Source organism: Vombatus ursinus, unplaced genomic scaffold, assembly GCF_900497805.2.
Source record: "Vombatus ursinus unplaced genomic scaffold, bare-nosed wombat genome assembly UNPS02000582.1, whole genome shotgun sequence".
Lineage (NCBI taxonomy): Eukaryota > Metazoa > Chordata > Mammalia > Diprotodontia > Vombatidae > Vombatus > Vombatus ursinus.
Window position 1 is genome coordinate 25,120,677 of NW_020940360.1, and position 23,110 is coordinate 25,143,786.

The 23,110-nt window shown below is 38.7% G+C and overlaps 1 protein-coding gene across 1 annotated transcript in view; it reads right to left on the reverse strand.

Moving 5' to 3' along the window:
• FAXC (failed axon connections homolog, metaxin like GST domain containing) overlaps positions 1-23,110 on the reverse strand; it is a 63,554-nt gene that overhangs the window by 17,794 nt on the left and 22,650 nt on the right. Inside the window, exons 3-5 of the mRNA XM_027856161.1 lie at positions 21,897-22,093; positions 11,640-11,857; positions 239-355 (exon numbers count right to left, since the gene is read on the reverse strand). Coding sequence (XP_027711962.1) covers positions 239-355; positions 11,640-11,857; positions 21,897-22,093 — 532 coding nt within the window. The remainder of the gene's footprint in view (positions 1-238; positions 356-11,639; positions 11,858-21,896; positions 22,094-23,110) is intronic.

The window sequence follows — 23,110 nt, forward strand, 5'->3', positions numbered from 1 at the left end:
AAGACACATTTTCAATAGACTGGTATGTGTTGTTGAATTAATATTTCACCTGATAGCCTATCTGTCCTCAAGTGCTTAGCATTTTCAAAGAAATGCCAATGATCCCTTAGCCATGAACATGGGTGCTTCCCAAACAGCTGTAGCAAGCCCACAGGCAAATGCAATGAATTTGACAAACATATTTTCAATAAAAAGAAAAAATAATTTCCCACACAAGAAGCTTTCAATGCTTACTTACCTTTGATTAGTCTCTCGGGCCTTGTCCCCGGCAAGGTCCACATTGCCTGTGCCAAGTGTCCAAAGACAGTGGCATCAAGAGTGGAAAATTTTGGTCCCATAATGTACTTTTTATCACCTACAATAATGAAAGAGTAAAGTGAGCAAAGCCAGTCTCTACTTTTCTCAGATGATCTTAATGACTACATCTTAAACCATTTTTTAAAAAAAACTTTATAATCCATTCTATTTTATCTTTTATTTATTTATGGATGGTCAAAAATCATTCACCTTTTCTTTGGAAAAAATAAAAAAGAAAACATATATCAAATTATGAGGAAGAAAAGCCAAGCAAACAAAACAATATATCATACTCAAATACGGTCAAATATGGCAATGACCCTGAAAACTCTGAACTGGATCCACACTAACAGGTGAGAACTTCAGCTAAATAGAATGAGAATTGCTAAAGATGACATCTCTATGAGAAATTCCTTTCTTCAAATCCTGACAATTAATTCTTATAGCCAGTTATATAACTGGAACTAGAGTGGGGCAAGCAGGGCTTTGCATAGTTAGCAAGAAAATTTAATCAAAATAAGAGGTTGCCAAATGGATCTCATTTTCTCTCCCTTCCTCTCCACCCCCATATCACTGAAATGGTTACATTGTGCAGGTTGATCTGCTGGTGATTCTCTTTCCTTCTTCCTCAACCAAAATGAAATAGATTTGAGAATACAGTCATATGGCTTGCCCAGAGCATTTTGTGAAGCTCACTCTGGGCAAGAAAATTCCAGTTATGACTCTGACTCATTCTACCGGAAAAAAACATAAAGAAAAATTCTCCCTAAGGTAACAAAGGCCCAAAAGATGTAAATGTAAAGATGTAGATCTTTAGATATAAATCTGACCCAAGGCCAACAATGTCCATGAAATATCACCCCAGGTGGGAGGAGCCTGAAGATTCTTTCCATTATTGGGAACTGAAGAGACACACTGATGAGAAATGGATGCAGATTTTTCAAGGACGTAAATTCTTTTCCATTATCTTATTAAATAAAAAGCAGTAATAATGTTTTCCACTGACAGACTGAATCTTACATCTGGATATCAATATGGTTTATAAACAATTCCAGTGACACCACTCCCATCCTTTCCTAATAGTGTAAATGAAGAGCAAAAAGTGCCTCTCCAGGACTATTTGGGGAGTCTGAAGCCACAGAGGACTCAAGAGTAAAGGTAAAAGCTTGACTTCTAGTTTCATGAGTTAGCCATTAAATCATACACAAGTCCAACTCTTTCCTAAATCTGAATCACTAATGTCTTCTCCTATCATGTGAAAGATTGTGGTCCACTCTAAGTTTTCAATGTACACTACTATGCGGATATATTATCAGGAAAAAAAAATTCATTTCTCATGACCCCTCAACTTCACAGACAGACCTTACTTTATTCAAAATAAGGGAACACTCCATTCCATGAGTGCTTATTTGTGTTCACACTGACCTTTGTAATCATTTTAATTCTCTCTGCTACACCATGAGACTCACCAAGGAGCAAACAGCAAATAAATAGTCCGATATTTTAGGACGCTTAGCTCCTTCTCAATTAAATTTACTGCCTCTTCAGAACAGCCTAGATGGCCTATATCTCATGAATTTTAGCTCATATAAAAGTCATCACAAAAATCTTCAGATGGCAAACAATTTTACATATGTCTCCAACTGCATTCTTTGACTCTGTGGTCTTCTATACTTAACACATAGAAGGGAGGTAAGGAAGAGGCATTATCATCTGCTTTGTTGCTGTACGTACCCTAAGGACCATGGGATGTTTCCATCTGACTTGCAGCTGAAACCTTCCATATGTGTTATCTCCTTATTGAATGTGAGACCCCTGGGAGCAAGGACAATCTTACTTTTCTATTTGTACTAAGTACTAAGTACAGTGCTTTCTTAGCATATAGTAAGTGCTTTTAAAATGCTTTAGTCATTTATAAGTCATTCTTAACACAACTTCTCTGCACTCAGTTTCTTCACCTTCAAAATGAGAAAGTTGTATATCAGATTGCTTGCCATCTTGGAGAGAGGGGAGGGAAAAGAGGGAAGGAGAAAAATTTGGGAACTCAAAATCTTATAAAAAATGAATGTTGAAAACTATCTTTACATATATTTGGAAAAAGTAAAATATTATTTACAAAAGGAAAAAAGAAAAAGAAATGAGGAGGTTGGACTACATGGCCTCTATGGTACCTTTTGGTCCTAAAAGTTATGATCCTGACCAACCAATTGGAGCTGCTTGGTTCCATTTGCTTATATGACAATAAAACCCTGCTTGACCCCCTGCCGTGAGAAAACTATCAAAGTGAAAAAGATCAACAGTGTCAATAAGAATGAATATAGAGAAAAAGCCATTAGATTTGGCAATTAAGAAATCATTAGTAACTTTGGAGATGTGCAGTTTTGGTTAAAACATGCAGCTCAAAGACAGACTAAAGAGAGTTAAGAAGAGAGTGGGAGGAAAAAAGGGGAGATACCTATTGTAGAGGGCCTTCCCAAGGAGTTTAGATACAAAAAGGAGGCAAGATATGACAGCTAATGGGATGGAAGATTGAAATGGGGTTTTTTTTTGAGAACAGGGAAAAAACAGACTTGTTTGTAGGCTGTAGGAAAGCAGCTAGTAGATAGGGAGTAATCTGAAGATGGCCAAAGACGGCTAGACCTTATAAGTAGATAAATAATCTAATCATTAGACTCTAATGTAAGCTTGGCCTAATGTAAGCATGCTCATGGACTTTAGAGCATGTGAAGATATTCTATTACAGTTTCATGTTCTCTGGCCTTATGGTGAAGAAAGATACCTTTTGTTTTCTGCCACCACAAAGAGAGCTGTTAGTAACATTTTAGAACATATAGGTTCTCTTCCTTTTCCTTTTCTTTTTTCTTTGGAAATAGACCTAGTAGAGCTTGGATTACAACCAAGGATCAAATACCCAGCGAAAATAAGCATGATCTTTCAGGGGAGAAGATGGATATTCAGTGAAATAAGGGACTTCCATACCTTCCTGATAAAAGGACCAGAGCTCAACAGAAAATTTGATGTTCAAATACAAAACTCAAGAGAGACATAAAAAGTTAAACGGGACAGAAAGTAACAACATGTTATTAATAAGGACAAACTCTTTACATTCCTACAAGGGAAGATGACACTTGTAACTCTTGAGAACTGTATTGTTATTACACCATGTTAAAGGGGTATACATAAAGGGGGTGGGTATAAATTGACTTTGATATAATGATGAAAAAAATCCAATCAAGTGGGTTAAATGGATCCAAGTAAGTGAATTGATCTGATCTAACTAAGAAAATGTACTGAGAGAAAAGGAAAGGAGGAGTCAGACAAGATGAGCATTGTTTGAACGGAGCATTGTTTGAATGTTACTCTCATCAGATTTGGCTCAAGAAGGGAATAACATAATCAGTTAGGCATAGAAATCTAACTTGCCCTATTGGCAGTAAAAGGGAAAAGGGGAAAGAAAAGGGAGGGGGCTAATAGAAGGGAGGTGGTACTGAGGGAGGCGGTGGTCAAAAGGAAAACATTAGTGAGGAGGGAAAAGGAGAAAGGAGAAAGAAAAGCATAAACAGGGGAGGGGGGAAAGATGGAGAGAAAGACACAGATAGTAACCATAATTGTGAATGTGATATATGAATGTAATGGAATACTATTGTGCTATAAGAAATGATGAACAGGCAGACTTCAGATAAACCTAGAAAGACTTGTATGGTTTGATGCTGAGCGAAGTGAGCAGAACCAAGAGAATGTTGTACACAGTAACAGCCACATTGAGTGGAAGTGATTTTTGATAAATCAAAATAAATTAATTTTTTAAAAAAGGAAAAAAAACTTATGATCCTAATTCATAAATTAAGAAATTAATTAACCAGACAGGGTTATAAATTTCTGAATTTTTATTTCTCTTTGTGTGTGTGTGTGTGTGTGTGTGTGTGTGTGTGTGTAATTAGAACCCTGAAGTTAAAAAAAAATAGTGATACTCTGAAAATGGGCCTACACAGTGAAAACTTGTTTCATTCCTCACAGGAGGTGAAAGCTAAGGAACTCTGTAAGCAGAGTAAAGATTAAAATACAGCTGTCAAGACTCTCCCTCATTCTGTAGTTAAATAGAGCTCCCTGGCTCTCCAGAATCTCAGAAGAGTGCTTTTGTTGAGTTTTTGTTAAAATGAATGAAATAAATGTCATGCTCAGGCTAATATTGATGGCAGCAATCAACACAGAAGACAATCTTCCCTGCCAAGGGCTTTGCAGAGAGCATCCCTGAAGTGCACCATGGAGCCAGTGGGTTCAACCTCAGCAGGGTCCTGAAGGCCTGGGCTCAATGTCAGTAAGATCCAAATCATTTAACTCTATCATCTAGGATTATCTTCTTGCCAGAGGATTATCTGCATTAAGGATTAAATTGAGCACCTTTACTATGTGGCTACTCAGCTAGGTCCTGGGATCCCTCCTCCTAGGAAGGGGATGGATTTTCCTGGAGTCAACTTCTTCTGACTTTGTAACTTATTTGTATTTATTGTTTGTATGTATATATTTATTTGCTGCCTCCCACATTACAACATAAGATCCTTGAAAGGGGAGGGGGATGTTTCATTCATGGTATTTGTATCCCCAGCATGTTGCATAGTAGCTAATCAAACTAGTGATTTAATAAATGCTTGTTTGTTTATTGACAGAATGTGTGAGAGGCATATTTGAACCCACGTCTTACTGACTCTGAAACCAGCTCTCCATCCACTACACCAGCCCATGTCTCCTCCTACCATTCTGGGCAAGCCAACCTAGCTAAAGCATCAAGGCACCATAAAGGACAGAAAGGAAGTGGTATGTTCCAGAAGGGCAAAACCATCTCCTTTTATACTCCAGGACCCTGAGCCCAAGAAGCCCAGGAATAACACTTCAGACTCCTGGCTCTGTATCCAGCTCAGCCTTAGGAGACATCACCAAGGGATAGCATCATTACATCCTTGTGGAAAAGGTGCCCACCATCCCTGGCAACACCAACACCAGTCACTGACCAAATGTCACCAACCAGCAACAAGCTCAAGAGCCCTGGGAACTGTATCAGGACCCCCTTCCCAGACTACCGTCCCTGCTTCCAGTTCGGCCCTCACAGTCATCATCCAGGGCACAGTTACTGAAGACCCAGAAGAGAAAGTTCTTGTTGTCAAAGTCCTTAGCAATGCAAATGGTTCAAGGTCAGAAACCATTATGGTTTTATCAATGGACATGACATTAACACTTTGTTACTGGAAGAAAGACAAGAAGTATTTATGAAGAATATATATATGACAGGCACTGTGCTAACTGCTTTACAAATATTATCTCCTTTAAGATTCACAACTCTGAGAGGTAGGCGTTATTATTTATTACCCCCATTTTACAGCTGAGGAAACTGAGACAGACAGTGGTTAAGTGGCTTAAGGACCAGGATCACAATCTAGTATCTAAGGACTGATTTGAACTCAGGTTTTCCTGGGTTTTTTTGTTTTTTTGTTTTTTTTAGGCAATTGGGGTTAAGTGACTTGCCCAGGGTCACACAGCTAGTAAGTGTCAAGTGTTTGGTCTGAGGCCAGATTTGCACTCAGGTCCTCCTGACTTCAGGGCCGGTGCTCTATCCACTGCGCCACCTAGCTGCCCCCTTGAACTCAGGTTTTCCTGACTCCATTTTCAGCACTCCGTCCACCGTGGCCCCTAGGTGTCTAAGGATCTTTCAGTGTGACTTGCAGCTCAACTTTCTTGCTTTTCTATCTGTATCCCCAGTGCCTTATGATTTCCAAATAATGAGTGCTTAATAAATTATTTCTCATTAATTCATTAACCTCTCATCAGTAGTGGTAGGCAGTTAATACTTTTAACATATCTATTCACATACTACTCTCCATTAAAAGGTGGACAGTAATATTCATGTTATGTTTCTAAATAGTAACACAGTCAGGATTTTTAAAAGGCAACTATCCCTATTTCTGCTAGTAAATAAAGGAAATCAAGATCTTCACAATGGTACACTTAAGCCTGGGGTCTCATATGATCCTATCAAACAAAAAAAGTGAATTTAATAGTATGTGTTAAGTTGATTCCCAAGATCAATACACACACCCCCATTTAATCAAATACAGAGAGTAAAAATAGGCACTAGACCTATGACTTCACTGGTATAGTGAATTCCCAGGCAAGGAAACTCTCTAACAATGTAGTCAGGCACCTTCTCTGGAACTTACAGAGCATTAAAAGGTTAAGTGACTTACCCAGGGTCACACAGCCAGTATGTTTCAGAAATAGGATTTTAACCCAAGTCTTTCTGGCTTTTCTAGTTCTATTCATAATACCAAGCTGCCTATTTATAAAATAATTCTAAAATATAATGGGCAGGAGAGGGTGTGGCACACTAAGCAAGATGTGGGGGGAGAAAAAAATCAAAGATCAAGAAAAGCTTTTTGTAGGAGGTGGTACTTGGGCTGCTAAGGAAGCTAGGAATTCTAAAGGTTCAATGAGAAGAAAAAACATGCCAGACTTAGGGGACAGCCTGCAAAAAGGTTCACAGGTAAAAAATGGAATGTCATCTGCTGGGAACAGCAAGAAGACCCCAGTTTGACTAGGACTTAGGATATGTGAGAGGTAGTAATGTGCCATTAGCCTGGAAGGATAGGTAGAGCCAAATTGTGAAAGGGATTAAATGCCAAACTGAGAAGTTTGTTCCTGCAAACAAAAGAACATCACTAAAACAATCTTCTCTGAGTCTCTGTTTCCCTATCTATAAAATAATACCTGTCCTGTATATCTCACAGGTTTGTTTTGAGAATCAATTTATAGAATGAATAATGATCATAGTAGTAGTAGTAGTAGTAGTAGTAGTAGTAGTAGTAGTAGTAGTAGTAGTAATAGTAATTGACATTTATGTAAGGTTTTAAGTTTGCGAGGGGTTTTATACATAGTATCTCATTTTAATCTCACAAGTCTGTCACATAAGTATTATAGGTATTTATGTATCTGTTATCCCCATTTTACAAATGAGGAGACTGAGGCAGAATAAGGTTAAGTAATTGTGACTTGATCATGGTCTTCCAAACAATAAGTGTCAAAAGGAGTATTCTAAACCCACATCTTGCTGACCCCAAGTCTAGCACTGTAACCACTATGTCACAGTATCCCACTCTCTTGTCATCCTCACTGCTCACCTCCCCTCAAAAAAGTCCTGACAATTATGTAGCACTTTCCAAACATTAAATTATTTGAACCTCTAAATAACTGTGTGATGTAAGTATGGTTAAACTGAAACTCAAAAAGATTGTGACTTGTCCATGGTAACATAGCCGCTAAATGTCAGAAGTGGGATTTGAACTTGAATGTTCCTGGCTTCAAGTCCAGCACAGTCCACTATGCCCCGTTGTCTCTCTTGGAAAGAATGTGTTTTGTAAGCTAAAAATCTGAGTTGTTATTCTGTGTTGTGCTTTAACTGCTCAGGACGTGCTCACCCTGAACCATTCACTAATGTAGGGACAGCTTAGCCAATCAAGGTTTCTGCTCATGTGTGTCATTAATGGTTTAATGGGAGAAACTATATAACTAAGCAAAGTAGGGAGTACTATCATTAAAATAATTATTTCCAAAATGAGCAGCTCACTGGTCTTTGAGTGAAGTCCACATCAAAAGCTGTAGAAAACTAGAAATAAACCTAAAAATAGCATATCATACAAGGCACTGAACAGAGGAGCAGTACTGAGCAGGGGTGGGGAACCTGCAGCCTCAAGGCCACATGTAGTCCTCTAGGCCCTCCAGGCCCCTAAGCCTGTTGACTGAGTCCAAGTTTTACAAAACAAATCCTTTTATTAAGGTGACTTGTTCTGTGAAGTTTGGATTCAGTCAAAGGGCCATATTTGAGGACCTGGAAGGCCACATGTGACCTTGAAGCTGCAGGTTCCGAACCCCTGGTATAGGGTATCAATACCAAAATGCATACTAAACAATTTAAGGCATTTTGTTCCTGGAAAAGTCTTATAATAAGGAAAATCAACCCAGAGCACCAACACACAAGTACCAGAGCTTGGGGACTTTAAACCCCATCCTCGCCTCTGTCTTACATACAACATCTATGCTTCCTTCTCAAATTAATAATGGTTAGCATTTATATAGCACTTTAAAGTTTGCAAAGCACTTTACATATATTATCTCATTTGATCCTCAGAATAAACCTGAAAAGTAGGTGCTATTATTATATACCCATTTTACGGATGAGGCAGGTAGAGGTTAAGTGACTTGCCCAAGGTTACTTGGCAAGTAAAGAGCTGGAGTGAGATTTGAACTCAGGCCTTCCTGACTGAAGCTCCAATACTCCACTTCTCCACCTAGCTGCCTCAGTACATACATATATAATGAATTTCCTATGTTTTGCATGATTACACACACATAACCTATATCATTATCTGAGAGGGAAAAGAAGAAAAGGAGGGAGAGAATTTGGAACTCAAAAAAATCTTTTTAATTAATGTTAAAAATTGACTTTACATGTAATTAGGAAAAATATTATTTAAAAAAGAATAGGGATAGGGTTAATGCATAGATTAGAATGATTGATCTGTTAAATATTTTTCATTCAAGTAAAAGGAATGTAAAGTAAAGTAAAATTTAACTATAAAATTAGAAAACAGACCTCTTTATATCATAGAGCCAAAGAACCACTGAATGATAGGGCTGGAAGGACTTGTGAGATCATGTAGGCCACTTTTCCCCAACCTACAGACTGTAGAATTATTCCATAGGACTGTGAAATCCCACATCAAGCACTCATCTTTACTTAGTGTAAATAAAATCTATATGACTTAGCATGATAAATAAACATTCTACAGACAGAAGAAGTGTCTTACTTTTACACACGATATATATTACTATTTTTCATGTTTAGAGATGCTACCATGATGTCAATATATTAGGAGACACCCTGTTTTCCAGAGCTGAGTCCCAGCAAGCAAGCTGTGCCCTGAACTTGCTATAACAACAATTGTTTGTGCTCACCCTCTAGATGATTTTAGCCACAGCAAAATCCCAGAATCGATTCATTTAATTATTGTGTTGCTTTGACCAGCAGCAGGTCTGAGCTTGGACAAGCAGCTGCTGTATCCATGTTCTGGTCATGAAACCCTGCTATGAATCAAACTTGTCACATTGTTGCTGTTACCCTTCATTGTCAGGGCTACAGCTCACTAAGCCATCGGTATAAGTCCCCCAACTAGGGGCAGGGCACTGGCACACGTGTCCTTGCTTGCAAACCATCTCCCTCACTTTGAAATTAACTTCTACTGGATTCCTGACTCTCCTGTCTTTAGCCTGCTCTGTTTGTCTCCAGCCATCCACTGGTTAGAGGCTGACTTGGTCCAATTGGCGATGATGAATAAAATAAAAATGCATCTGTGAGTATTATAGAATTCATAGTAGTTTTTCCCTCATAACATATTCTCTCAATCAACTGATACTAATTGTACAGCTATTATCATATGGTAGTCCAAGAAAGATTTTGACACTAAAAAGGGATCCTCATTAGCAGTATGATGGACCAAGCTCAAATCAGCTCACAAGAGCTCAGCAATTGTTAAATTCTCAGTGTGAGCATTTATAAATACACCTGAGAAATCAGCAAATGTTACAAACCAAGGACTTTATTTATTGTTTCATTGATTATCTAGACTTCAGAAAGTGATGGAGAAAATGTTAATGATGCAGATTAAACATAAAAGTGTATCATACATAGATCCCCTTTTCTGACATCTTTTCTCATCTAGAAAAAAAAAGCATTTGACATCTGAAATAAGCTAAAGGCAACAAGAAAGATAAATACTTCTTTATCAAAGACCCTCCATCACTGTCTGCACCAGGACCATAGAATCACAGGTGCAGCACTGGAAAGCCATGAGTCCAACTCATCTTACAAATGAAGAAATAGACACAGAAAGATTAAGTGACTAGCCCAGTATCACACAGCTAGTAAATGCCAGAGATGGAATCTGACCCCAGGTCTTCCTGACACCAAGTGCAATACCCTCGCCACTCTTTCATGCTGCCTCTAATAAGAGATGGGTCTCACACCTATTATCAACACCTACAGGACAAGAGATGGGCCAAGCCCATCCATTTTCCCAGGACTTCCATTTATCCTTCCACCAAACAAGGTGTTACTCTGCCTGCCTGGTCACTATTTTCCACTCAGTGCTGCGCTGACAACATGTCACAACTTAAGGGAGAGCCGGGGCAAAGGAGGAGCATTCTTCCTTTCAGAGATGCTATTCAGTCACTTTTCAGTCATAACCGACTCTTCATGACCCCATTTGGGGTTTTCTTGGCAAAGATACTGGAGCCTTTTGTCATTTTCTTCTGCAGCTCATTTTACAGATGAGGAAACTGAGGCAAAGAAGGCTAAGTGACTTTCCCAGGGTCACAGAGCTAGTAAGTGTCTCAGGCAGAATTTGAACTCAGGAAGATGAGTCTTTCTGACTCCAGGCCCAGCACTATCCACTGAGCCACCTAACTGCCCCACTTCCTTTCAGTAATCTTATGTTAAGAGAGCATCCTGGATATGCTCATCTATTAGCAAGTCCCTCATTCCAGCCTTCTTCTATCATGAAGATGTTCTCACATATCAAAGGAGAAATAAAATCCTTTCAGAACATTTTATAGCTTTCAGCATAAAGACAGAGAAAGACAACAAGCACTAGAGGGGGGCAACAGGGCATATTGGGAAGAGTCTTGGCAATGGAGTGAAAAGACCTGGGTTCTACTTTTGACTGACCCATCCTCTCTATGCAGCTGTGAGCTGAGTCACTTATCCTCTCTAAGCCTCAATTTCCTCATCTTCAAAATGGGAATGATAATACTTGCCTGTCCCTACCCGCCTGCCTCATAGTGTTGTTGTGAAGAAATAGTAACATGTATACTGCACTTACTAAGTGACAGACACTGTGTTAAGCATTTTAAAATTATTATCTCATTTGATCCTCACAACAACCCTGGAAGGTTGGTGCTATTATTATCCTCATTTTACAGATAGAAAATTGAGGCAAACATGGACCCCTTTGGTAGTCTGGCAAAGTGTGTGGAACTATTCTCAGAACATATAATCTTCTTATTTTAATTAATTATTCTAGCTAACTAGGTGCTAAGTTCAGTTATTTCTACCTGCTGAAGAAGTACAAATACTATAACATCTCTCTAAATTTCAGCAGCTGGGGAAAAGCCCCAGCATCCCATCCTAGTTAACATTCTGGTTAAATAGTGATGTATGAATCACAATGTGATTCATAAAGGAAAAAACTGACGCCAAATAAAAAATACTGCATAAAATAAAAGGCATTGTACATTACCCAAAAGCCCTGCTAAAGATCGCATGTCTTTCTCCATCAGCATGTAGATTTCTTCCTCAGAGAAGCGACCAATGCCATGGCCATACATTTCTCGCTTCACAATGCCCTTCGTTAGGTGGCAGAGAATCCACTTGAGCAGGTCACTAAAGGGACCACTAAGAGAAAGCATCTTCTGTGTCTCATGGAGATTGTCGACCCACTGGCAATAAGCTAATGTCCTAGAAGGATGTAGAAACAAGTAAATGAGAGTGTTAGATACAAAATGCTTCTCTAAAGACACTTGCGAATGACTCTTCAAGAATTTACTGAATTCTAGAGAAAACAACTATTCCTAGCCTCAAAAAAAAAAAGATATCTGAATGCAATGGGATTAGATTTAAGAGACTATGAGATAAAATTAAAAGTTCAAATGTGGGGGGCAGCTAGGTGGCACAGTGGATAGAGCTCTCGCCATGGAATCAGGAGGACCTGAGTTCAAATTTGACCTCAGACACATGACACTAGCTATGTAACCCTGGGCAAGCCACTTAACCCTGATTGCCTCACCAAAAAGAAAAAAAAAAGTTCAAATGTGACTGACAATGACCAAATGCTGAACCATTTTGTATTCATAAACAATAACAATAACAAAACACATTTACATGTCACTTTAAAAAGCTCTATAGATAGGCCATGGCACCATTCTACAAAACCTGTGCAATCAGGCCTCCTTGCTTCTCTATTTTATATGATTTCTACTTCCTTTCCTGCTTTGGGGATTTGTTTTTTTACTATAGAAACCTCCCCCCTCCAAAAAATAATAATTTTTATAGCACCTGTGATAGTTCTATTCTTTTAATGAAAACTCACCTGTCCATATCTGGTATATAGAGGGAATTTTTTCATTTAATGGATTTATCCAGCCTCAGACATTTAATAGCTGTGTGACCCTGGGCAAGTGATTAAACCTCTGTCTCTGTTTTCTCATCTGTAAGATGGGGATGATAATAGCACCTTCCTCCTAGAGTTGTTGTGATAATCAAATGAGATAATAATTGTAATTCCTTTATTAAGAGCTGAAATAATGCTCTGGGAGCTATGGCCTAGCTCAACAGGAGTTTCTATACATGGACCCCTTTGGTAGTCTGGCAAAGTGTGTGGAACTATTCTCAGAACATATAATCTTCTTATTTTAACTAATTATTCTAGCTAACTAGGTGCTAAGTTCAGGCCTAGCACATAGTAACTGCTATATAAATGTTAGCTATCAATAGTAACAACAATAGTAATAGTATTTATTACTCTTCAGAAGGTCAATAGCTGATTGAGGTTTTCTTTCTAGTGTGCTATAGCCAATATGAACATAAGTGAATCATTTGGGTTGTTTCTTCAGGAGTCCATAGAAAATGGTCTTCTCCTGGGGACTTGTGTTTAAAGATATTATGGGATAAAATTAAAAATTCAAATGTGACTGACAGAGGCAGTGGATAGAGCACCGGCCTTGAGTTCAAATGCAGACTCAGACATATAACACTCACTAGCTGTATGACTCTGGGCAAGTCACTTGACCCCAATTGCCTCACCAAAAAAAAACAAAAACAAATGTGACTGACAATGACCAAAAGATGTGAGGTTTTTTTTAACAATAACTCAATAAACTATTGTCTATTATCTATCACCAAGGCATATTATTTTATTCTACAAGAGCTTGATCTAATGACAGGCCAAAGAATTATAATGAAATTAAAGGTCATCCATGTGAGGTTAACTGATTTTTTCAGAGAAGAAGGACTACCACCTATGGCGTTAACAATAGTTGATGGGAGTTGGTTTCTTAGAAAAGGTAATTTAAATAATGGAACTCTGGTGCCCTAGAACAAAATAATTTACATTCATAAGGTCTGAGAGGGGCGGCCTTGGAAGTAATCTAGTTCAACTCTCTCATTTTATAGATGAAGGACTAAGGCCCCCAGAAAAGTTGCCCAAGGTCACGCATAGACTAAATCATGGAACCAAGTTCATACCTGAGGCCTTTAACTCCAAATCTTACACCATTCCTTTGTATCACATGGCTTCCCTAGCCTATATTTACTCCCTAGGAATATCATACACAAAGAGGCTTCAGTTGAATAAATTCCCCAACATTCCTACTTTGGGTCAAAGTATTTTTAAGAGATAAAACATGAAGAAGAGAAATAACCTGAGGGTAAGGGGTGGGGGGAGAGTCTACTTCCCCCATATCTCTTCTGGAAACCAATGTTCTTGACATTTCTTGCTGGGCAAAGAGCCCACAGTACTCTTGAATTATTGGCTGGGGATGACAGTGAAGGCCAATTTGTAAATTAACATTGGCTAAGCAATTAACATCATGTATCATCTTGTGAGCCTATTTCTGAAGTTGAGACACTCATTTTCTTGAACTTTAATGCTGTTTCTGATTAGTCCAAAGAAAGGGGGTCAGAGATAGAGGAATTAAGTGCCTTCAGGATTCAGAAGAGAAAGGTAAAGAGCACCGCAGAATGAAGGAAGGTGCTTAAATTTCTTAAAGGAAATCAAGATAAACATCAAACCTAATGATTTTTCTATTACCACTTAACAAAATTTGTAGGGTTTTTTTGGGTTTCTGTTTTTTGTTGTTGTTTTTTTTTTTTAATCTGGCCCTGTGATTTTGGTTGTGTAGGGAATTGACAGAATAGAAGCTGCTAGTCAGCAACTGATCTGTACCTTGGAGAATTGCCTGGGGCACTGAGAAGTTAAATGATTCACCATGGGTCACAAAGCAATTCCTCATCAGAAGTGAGGCTTGAACCCACATCTTCTGGACTCTTAGGACAATCCTCTATCTACTATACCATACTACTTCTCTCAAAAGAATAGAATAAAAATCAAACCAAGGAATGGTTTTGTTTAGCAGGATATTGTCATTTCTTAGACAGTAATATCTTACTTTGGGGAAGCTAGGTGAAGCAGTAGATAGAGTCAGCAGGACCTGAGTTCAAATCTCACCTCAGACACTTACTAGCTGTGTGACCCTGGACAAGCCACTTAATCATCTTTGCCTCAGTTTGCTCATCTGTAAAACGACCAGGAGAAGGAAATGGCAAACCACTCCAGTATCTCTACCAAGAAAACCCCAAATGGGGCCACGAAGATTTGGACATGACTGAAAACAACTAAACAACGATTTTAAGAGTTAGGGAGTAACTCTTGTCATTTCACATAGCGTAGGGCACAGTGAACCCTAAATATAACAAATGATGAGAAAAAGGGAAAGCTGGGAAAGAAAAAGAGATGTAATCAACAGAGATATAATCAGAGCTTGTCCACTTGGTTTATAAAAAGGGCTTTTTTCCACATTTGATGTCTCTAAAGTATTTATTTCACTAACACCGCCTTCATCACCAGTACATAATTTACATAATTAGAATTCACAGTTCAAAAGCTGATTTTTCTTTAAGAGATGAGAACTAGTGTGAATATAGTCTGACAGTAGTGTATTTCACACCTGATCATGCATTTGATACTCAAAGTTCTCAATGATTTCTCTAAGAAGTCATTATGTTCATATAGTGTGTTACATTGAAAAACCTGTCATTTTGTAGCCTGAGGTAGCTAGGTGGTAGAGTGGATAGATAACTGCAGCTAGAATCAGGAAGACATGAGTTCAAATCCCATCTCAGACACTTACTAGCTGTGTGATCCTGGGCAAGTCACTTAACTCCTCTTTGTCTCAATTTCCTCATCTGCAAAATGAGGATATGATACCACTGACCACCCACGGTTGTCATAAGGATAAAAAGAGATGATATTTGTAAAGCACTCTGCAAACCTTAAAATGCTATCTAAATGCTAGTTATGATTATCAATTTGGTTCAAATAAGTTGACCCTGAATTCTTCTAATTTCTCTTTACTCACATTTGTCTGCATTTAGTCTAACAGGCATCAGGTGGAAGTAAGGAGCTAAAGAGATTCTGCCTTCCTAGACTTCAATAATAGCTTTTATTAAAAAAATAATAATAGCTTTTATAACACGAGTGGGGTATAATCGCATAGATTGCAAATGCAAGAAAATTCACTTTGTGTATCTGAAGAGACTTAAAATGGAATTTCAGAATCAAAAAGCATTGAGGTCACAAAGAGTAGGACACTACTGAAATGACCAAACAACAATGAACAACAACAGAAGAAAAAACAAATGTGTTTCCATGGAAGAAATACTGTATTTAGAATCAAATTAACTATATCTGAATCTACAATCTGGTAATTATTAGCTGTGTAAACTTAAGCAAATCATTTAGCCTCTCTAGAGCTGCATCCTCATTTGTGAAATGAAAGGATTGGATGAGATCTGACATTCTTAAACCTTTTTGTGTCATGGACACCCAGGCAGTCTGGCAAACTGATTCATGGGCCCCTTTTCAGAATAATGTTTTTAGGGGCAGGTAGGTGGCGCAGTGGATAGAGCTCCGGTCTTGGAGTCAGGAGGATCTGAGTTCAAATATGGCCTCAGACACATGACACTTACTAGCTGTGTGACCCCGGGCAAGTCACTTAACCCCATTGTCTAACAAAAAACAAAACAAAAAGAATAATGTTTTTAAATAATTGAAGAAAATGCTATGTTTAAGTCAGAGGTTAGCAAAAATAAAGACGCAATTTGTCCCATCTAATCTGTGGACCCCCCAGTCCCCAAAACCTATCCAGAGATTCCAGGTTAAGACTCCATACACTAAACATTCCCTGAAATAATTTTTCACTCTAAATCTGTAATTCTAGTCCTAAATTGGGACAGCTAGGTGGTGAAATGGATAGAGTGCCAGGCCTGGAGTCAGGAAGACTCATCTCCCTGAGTTCAAATCTGGCCTCAGAAACTTACTAGTTGTATGACACGGGGCAAGTCACTGAACCCTGTTTGGTTCAGTTTCCTCATCTGTAAAATGAATTGGAGAAGGAAAGGCAAACCACTCCAGTACATTTGCCCCGAAAACCCCAAAAGGCATCATGAAGAGTCGACACAACTGAAAATGTCTCAACAACAACAAAGTCCTAAATTATATCGACTGGCCGGTCTTTATGAGTACGTGCAATAGGCTCTGCTGGATGCAGTTCTCAACATGGACTTTGGATCATGCCCAAGTATTCTGTTTCCAGTACACTAACCACATGGTGAAGAGATGGTCTTCTTACTGGATACCGAACTGGAACTGGGAGTGCATACAGAAGATATCCAAGGCCCTTTTCCTTCCCTGGTGGTGAACAAGAAGGATGAGTTGTTGTGGGTCTCCAGGTGGGAGATCTCTCCCACCACAAAGCCAAGAGTGTGTAGTCCAGCTGTTTCTGAGAGAGGCAGGAACAATAACTTCCAGCTCTCACTTGTCTATCTACCCACCTGTGGCCCATGAACATGGGCCTCCGTCTTTTGTTTGTTTGCCTGTTTTTTTGCCTCTTTGCATTTGTTCTTTCCCATGGCTACAATCTTATGTGCTTCAAAAGGTAGGAATGGCTCGCCACCAGGGGCCCAGGAACCAATGTACATTCTGGGTTTTCCTAGAAACCGAGATGGGAGATGTGCCAGCACTGCCCTGAGGGAGTAACCTAAGGGACTCCCAAGACTTTGTGAGGACAGGACTTTACCAGCAGCTGTGCCATATTTAGAAGTGAACTTGATGGGGCAAAAGTGTTTTTTCAACTGCTTTAATCTTAAGGTTAATCTTCCCAGGAACTAATGTGATCAAAGGGAGAATTCAGAGAATAATTTGTACTTCTGTTTATGCTATGTTGTTTGTCCTTCATTTTCAAAGAGGACCATGACATCAGGAAGCTGATGCCATGACTTGCAAGTGAATTGGATTTAAGTGAGGGAGGGCTGTGCAAAGTCACTAGCCTCACTTTCTCCTCTGGAGCCATCTGGGTCCACTGGCAAGATACAGATCAGGATGACTAGAGGTAGCCCCTCTATGCTACATATTCTCAGTAAATATCCCTTTGTAAAAACTACTTCATGTTAATTGGCTAAATGATATTGGAAGACCAACCACTCGCAGTTAACATTGGGGAGAATAGGAATGTGAGCTCAAGTCAATAATATCAGAAACACATCCTAAACCCTCAAGGGTACCCCTAGAATCCTGAGAGGAGATATGTAGCTACCCTTATTGGGGTTCCAATTTATTTGTGGGAACTGAGATAAGGATGATTATTCCTCTATAGAGTATATAAGCAACATGTTCTTCAGAAACTCAAGACTAGAATATATAAATAGAGATCTGGCCTGTGATTTCACTCATATAAGGAACTCCCAAATGAGGGAGCTTCTCCACCAATGCAAGTCAGCACTTTCTCTACAACTTTTAGTCTTAGAGAACTGCCTAGAGCCCTGAGAGGTTAAGTGACTTGCCTAGAGCGTGGAACCAGTATGTGATAGATGGACTTGAACCCAGCTCTTTGTGGCTTTAAGACTAGCTTGACATCCACTACTCCACATTGACTTCTTCTACTTTACAACTTAGGGGCCCAAAAAAGGACACTTCAACTGGAAACAGGCAAATAATTAAGGCAAAACAGGGAGGAGGGCTTACATCATTTTCTAGATAGCTATTTCAATTTTCTCTTTTATTTTGTGAGAGTACACAAAACCTCATACTTTAGCTTTATAGAATTCAGCAATATTTTACTATAAGGCTAATTTCATAGCCTCCAACACATTCTGGTATGTCCTTAGAATCACTGGGCTGGATTTTTACCCCCCTGAACAGAGTACACATAGTTATAATTCACTAATGGAGGAGAAATGCTCACTGTGGGATTACAGGAAGGAAGAATGACTACTATAGCTTGACAGGAAGAGGATGGCCCTAAACTCAGCTCCCATTTTCCCATGACTCTGTCACTAAATCTATTTGGGCATGTATCCAAGAACAGAAAAAGAATAGGGGAGGGTGAAGCCCTCCCCCCAGCTCAAATGATCCTGCAAGTAGCTACCTAGCTCCTGGGAACAGCTATGTTCATGATTTTTAATACACAAAAAAGTCTTTGCTTAGTGTCCCCAGAGCCTGTTGGCAAGAGTGAGTGTTCAGAATACTAAGAAAAAGATGTTCTCCCTCAAAATAATTCCCTCATGAAAAACAAATACACAAAAAAGTTGAGTTGCATTATTTAGTGGAAAACATCCAATTAAGGTTTCTGAATTATTTTAAGGAAAAGTTTAAAAAAGTGTGCAACTACTGCCATCCAAGTAAAAGAGTAGATTTTGGGGAGCCCTGAAAGGACTTTACTTTACTCCTATCCCACTGCAAGGTGCTTCATGAAAGTACCTCTGTAAACTTCTTCCATGGGGGCTTAGAAGCTAAACTTAAAACCAATCAAATAACACAGATGCTAAAATCAGTTGTGGCTTTCATCTGGGGTCCCCCAACTTTCCACTATCTCTAAGGAAGAGGTGATCTGTACTCCAGAAAAACGCTATCCTCTCTGATCAAGCACAAATCAAAGAAAACTCTTGCTTCCATTGTAAAATGTTCCAAGTTCTCATTGAGATAGATCAAAGTCAGAGAAAGATAAACTGGGACTTAGTGGGCAGAATTGACCTCCAGCTCAGAGTCAAGATCTGGGTTCAAGTTTTACTTCTGATACATACTGGCTGTCTGACTTTGGGCAATCCATGTAACTTCTCTTTGTCCCGGGCAACTTCTCAAGACTACAAGTTGAAGAGCTGGAATCAATCTGCCTTCATAGCAAGTTTCCTCACTAGCAGTTTCCTATGTCAATTAAATCACAAGTCACATCCAAAAAATATATGTATATTTAACCAGGGGTTGCTCAGTGATTATCTGCTTGGACCTTGAAGAATGGTGAACCTATAGCTGAATGCTTAGCTTCTTCTGAAGGGAGAAGGGAGAGCAAGAGACATCTCTGAGATACTCAGGGAAAATATAAGCCTGCTAAGAGGTAGTAGCACTGAGAAAACCCAGGAAACAAAGGAAGAAGAATCATCACTTCAATGATACGTGGAGTCAGAAGAATGGCTGCCAGGCCCTGCCATAGCCTCCCAGTGGCTTAAATCATTGAATGACCATGTGATGGGAAAAGAAGGCTTAATAAATGGAAACAGTAGAAAGCCCCTTTCTGAGGCAATGGCCTTGGGCAACTCACCTCTCCAAGATTCCATTTGCACTTCAGGTTGAAAGGAATGCATTCTCCAAAGAGAGATCCTAAAACAGTGACTAGAGAGAAAGCCATACCTGAAGGTGTTAGGAACACGGTGGCCCATTTCCTAGTTTTCCTCTTCAGCCAAACACCATTATTGTTAGACACCTATCAGAAGTGGGAATTATCTAGTATTCACTGGCAGCAGTTTTTCAGGCATCTGAGAAGAGAATGTTCTCTATTGATGGACTTGTCAGTCACTTTCCCAAGCTATATTGAGGCTCCCCTTCCTTAAGGATAATTGGGGTGGAAAAGGAATGCTCTGAAAGAAGCCTAAACTTGTGTCTGGGAGGTCAGTAAGGCAGATATGGTCCACAAGACTTTTCTCAGAAGTCACACAAATGTTAATGAGGAAACCCAGTCACAAGGGAAACACTGCTTTTTTACTGTAGTCTGTCCCAGTTGTTTCCATGTCCAGAACATTTGTTCAATGAAAAAACCCTTTGTCTATCTGTATCTCCTCCTCCCCCAACTTGGTCTTGTACTCCTGGCCTCTTCACCCCTTTCACTGGAAGAGTAACATTTTGGGTATTTAAATGACTCCTGAAAATCCTTCCTAATGTTCCCATTGCCAATTCAATCAGCCTCCCCTTTCCATTCTCTAACCCAGCAAGTCAGAAACCAGCCCCACATTTGTGCCTCTCAGGGGAAACAGCCCCAAGAGGAAAGGGGCCAGAAGCAAAAATTTAAGAGAATGGATATTTTTAAAAGTAAAAAGGAAGTAATAGCAAGATTTCAATCCCAAGAGGCAGATGAATAGATCACAACACAAATACTATAGGAAAATAGAATGGAAGGGCAGTTTACCATCCCCAGCCTAAAATAACAAGAAAAGGAACAGATTCCCCACCCTAAATAATTCTTTGGGATCTACTTCATTGTGGCCCAGTGGAGAAAGTGCTAGGCCTAGAGTCAAGAAAACTTGAGTTCCCACCCAGCCTCAGAAACTAGCTGTGTGACCTTGGGCAGATCACTTAACCTTTGTCTCAGTTTCCTCATCTTTAAAACTGGGATAATAATAACACCTACCTCCTAGGCTTGTTGTAATAAATGAGATAATAATTGTAAAGTGCTTAGCACAGTGACTGGCATATAATAAATACTATATAAACATAGTTATTATCATTACTATTATAGGAATTGCATTTAATGTCAAAGAAGCCAAAAGACTTTTATAGGTATGTCCCTAGAAAAAGTGAAAGTTTGCTTTTAAAAAAAAAAAGCTTCTGATTCTATGTAGGGAGTCAAAAAAGGCTATTACATTCTCAAAAAAAAAAAGACTTAAGAGAAAGGGATAAGGAACAACAAATAAATGGATAAACATATCAACTTAATTCACATTGTAGAAAATTAGGACAGCCCTCAGGGCTTACAATGACAAGGGTAATTGATAAGTATTATCTTTTGATAGAAAAACAAGAAGTGAGAGATTCTAAGGTACTCAAGAAGGAAATGTTAATTCTGCAACAGAGAAAAGTAATTAAAATCATCCAGACAAAAAGCATTATTGAGATATAAAATGCTGCATACCTTTGATTCATACAATCATAAAATTAATAGGACAATAAATCTAGAGCTAGAAGGAACCTCAGAGACCATCTTGTTCAAAGTCCTCATTTTACCAACAGAGAAACTGGGGCCAGGAGAGATTAAGTGACCATCCAAAGTTACACAAGTAGTAAGTGGCAGAGGTACATCATCTGATTCCAGGACCAGTGTTCTTTCATTTGAGGCCTTCAAAATGCTTCAAGAATCTTCTAATGATCTAATATATCATAATTCCCTCAGCCTGGTACATTGTATTCCTGTATTAGGCCAACTTCATGAAGTCTTTCTATCACCTCAGCCCATTCCAGTTTTTTGAGTAAGAAGTTCAAGCCCAAATCAAATCACAAATTTCCCTTCTCAAATTCATACATAGGAAACTTCTCAAGCGGTGGGTGAATGACTAGAAATGGAAACAGGCAAGCATTGAGTGTATTCCTTTGGAGGATACTAGGAAGCTTCCTTTCTTGATTCACCCTAAATCTACTACTCACCAGGCATATCTCCTTTTCCTAAAGCAAACTTACCAATAGAAGTGCTCCTCCACCATCTTGGTCACGGCTCTGGACACTGCTCTTTCGTGGGGGCCAAGGTTTTTATTTAAGTTCACTCCAAGTTTCTCTTCCAAAAAGTCAATGATGAATTCTGTGCCAGACACTTTTTCCTGATTGTATTCAATCCAAGGCATTTTCCCTTGAGGGGAAAGCTTTCCATCAAAATAGTTCTAAGCAAGTGAATGAAAAAAGAAAATGAAAATATTAATAAAAACACTCTCAACTTGTAATTAAAAAAAAAAAAAAGCATGGAAACTGAGTGATATAGTGGAAAGAGGGCTGCATTTGGAGCCAGAGAGCCTAGGTTCAAATCTTAACTTTACCATTTATTATCTGGGTGTTCTTAGAAAGTCACTTAACTTCTCTAGGCCTCATCTCTAAAATTGTTGGACTAAGTGATCTCAAGGTCCCTTCCAGCTCTAAACTAATGCATCTTAAAGTCTATGATCTGTGAGATATTAACTAAGGGAGCCATTGTGCTAATAAGATAAATTAATTCAATGCGCAAGTCCTTTAAGAAAATGAAAGTATTACTCATATCTAAGTAATGAGGCAGCTTATCCTACAGAGGTAAAGAATGGACCTAATATAAGCCTAATTGTAAATAGTTACTAAGCAAGTTTGGTTGTTCATATTTAATTAATTAATTAAATTAATTTAATGATATTTAATATTCTATTTCTAATAAAAATGTTTAATTTAAAATAGCAACAACACAATAATGATGACTGATAGAGAGCGATATAAAGTTCATAAAGTACATTAGACATAGTATTTCATTTGAGCCTCACAACAACCCTGTGTTACTGAACCACTGGTATCTGTGACAGCCCTCACCCAGGGAAGCAGGTCACTCCAATGGATTGTATGACTTGCTCTGGAAGATCAAACCCAAGGGGAACACTTTTCCCTAAAAATGAAATAAAGACCAATTTTTTTTACAGAACCATCTTTTTACTTGGGAAAAAGAAAGAGAATTAATTTATTCCAATCCCATTAAATTCAGCAAACATTTAGTAAGTACCTACTATGTGCAGAACACTGTGATAGGTACTAAAGATGATAGATTTCAATAAAAAAAAACTGTCCTTGCCCTCTTGGAGCTTATATCTTATAGTGAAACATGAAAAAATAACCATAACACAAAGTAATATATAAATTATGAGAAATGCAGCCAAAAATAAAGA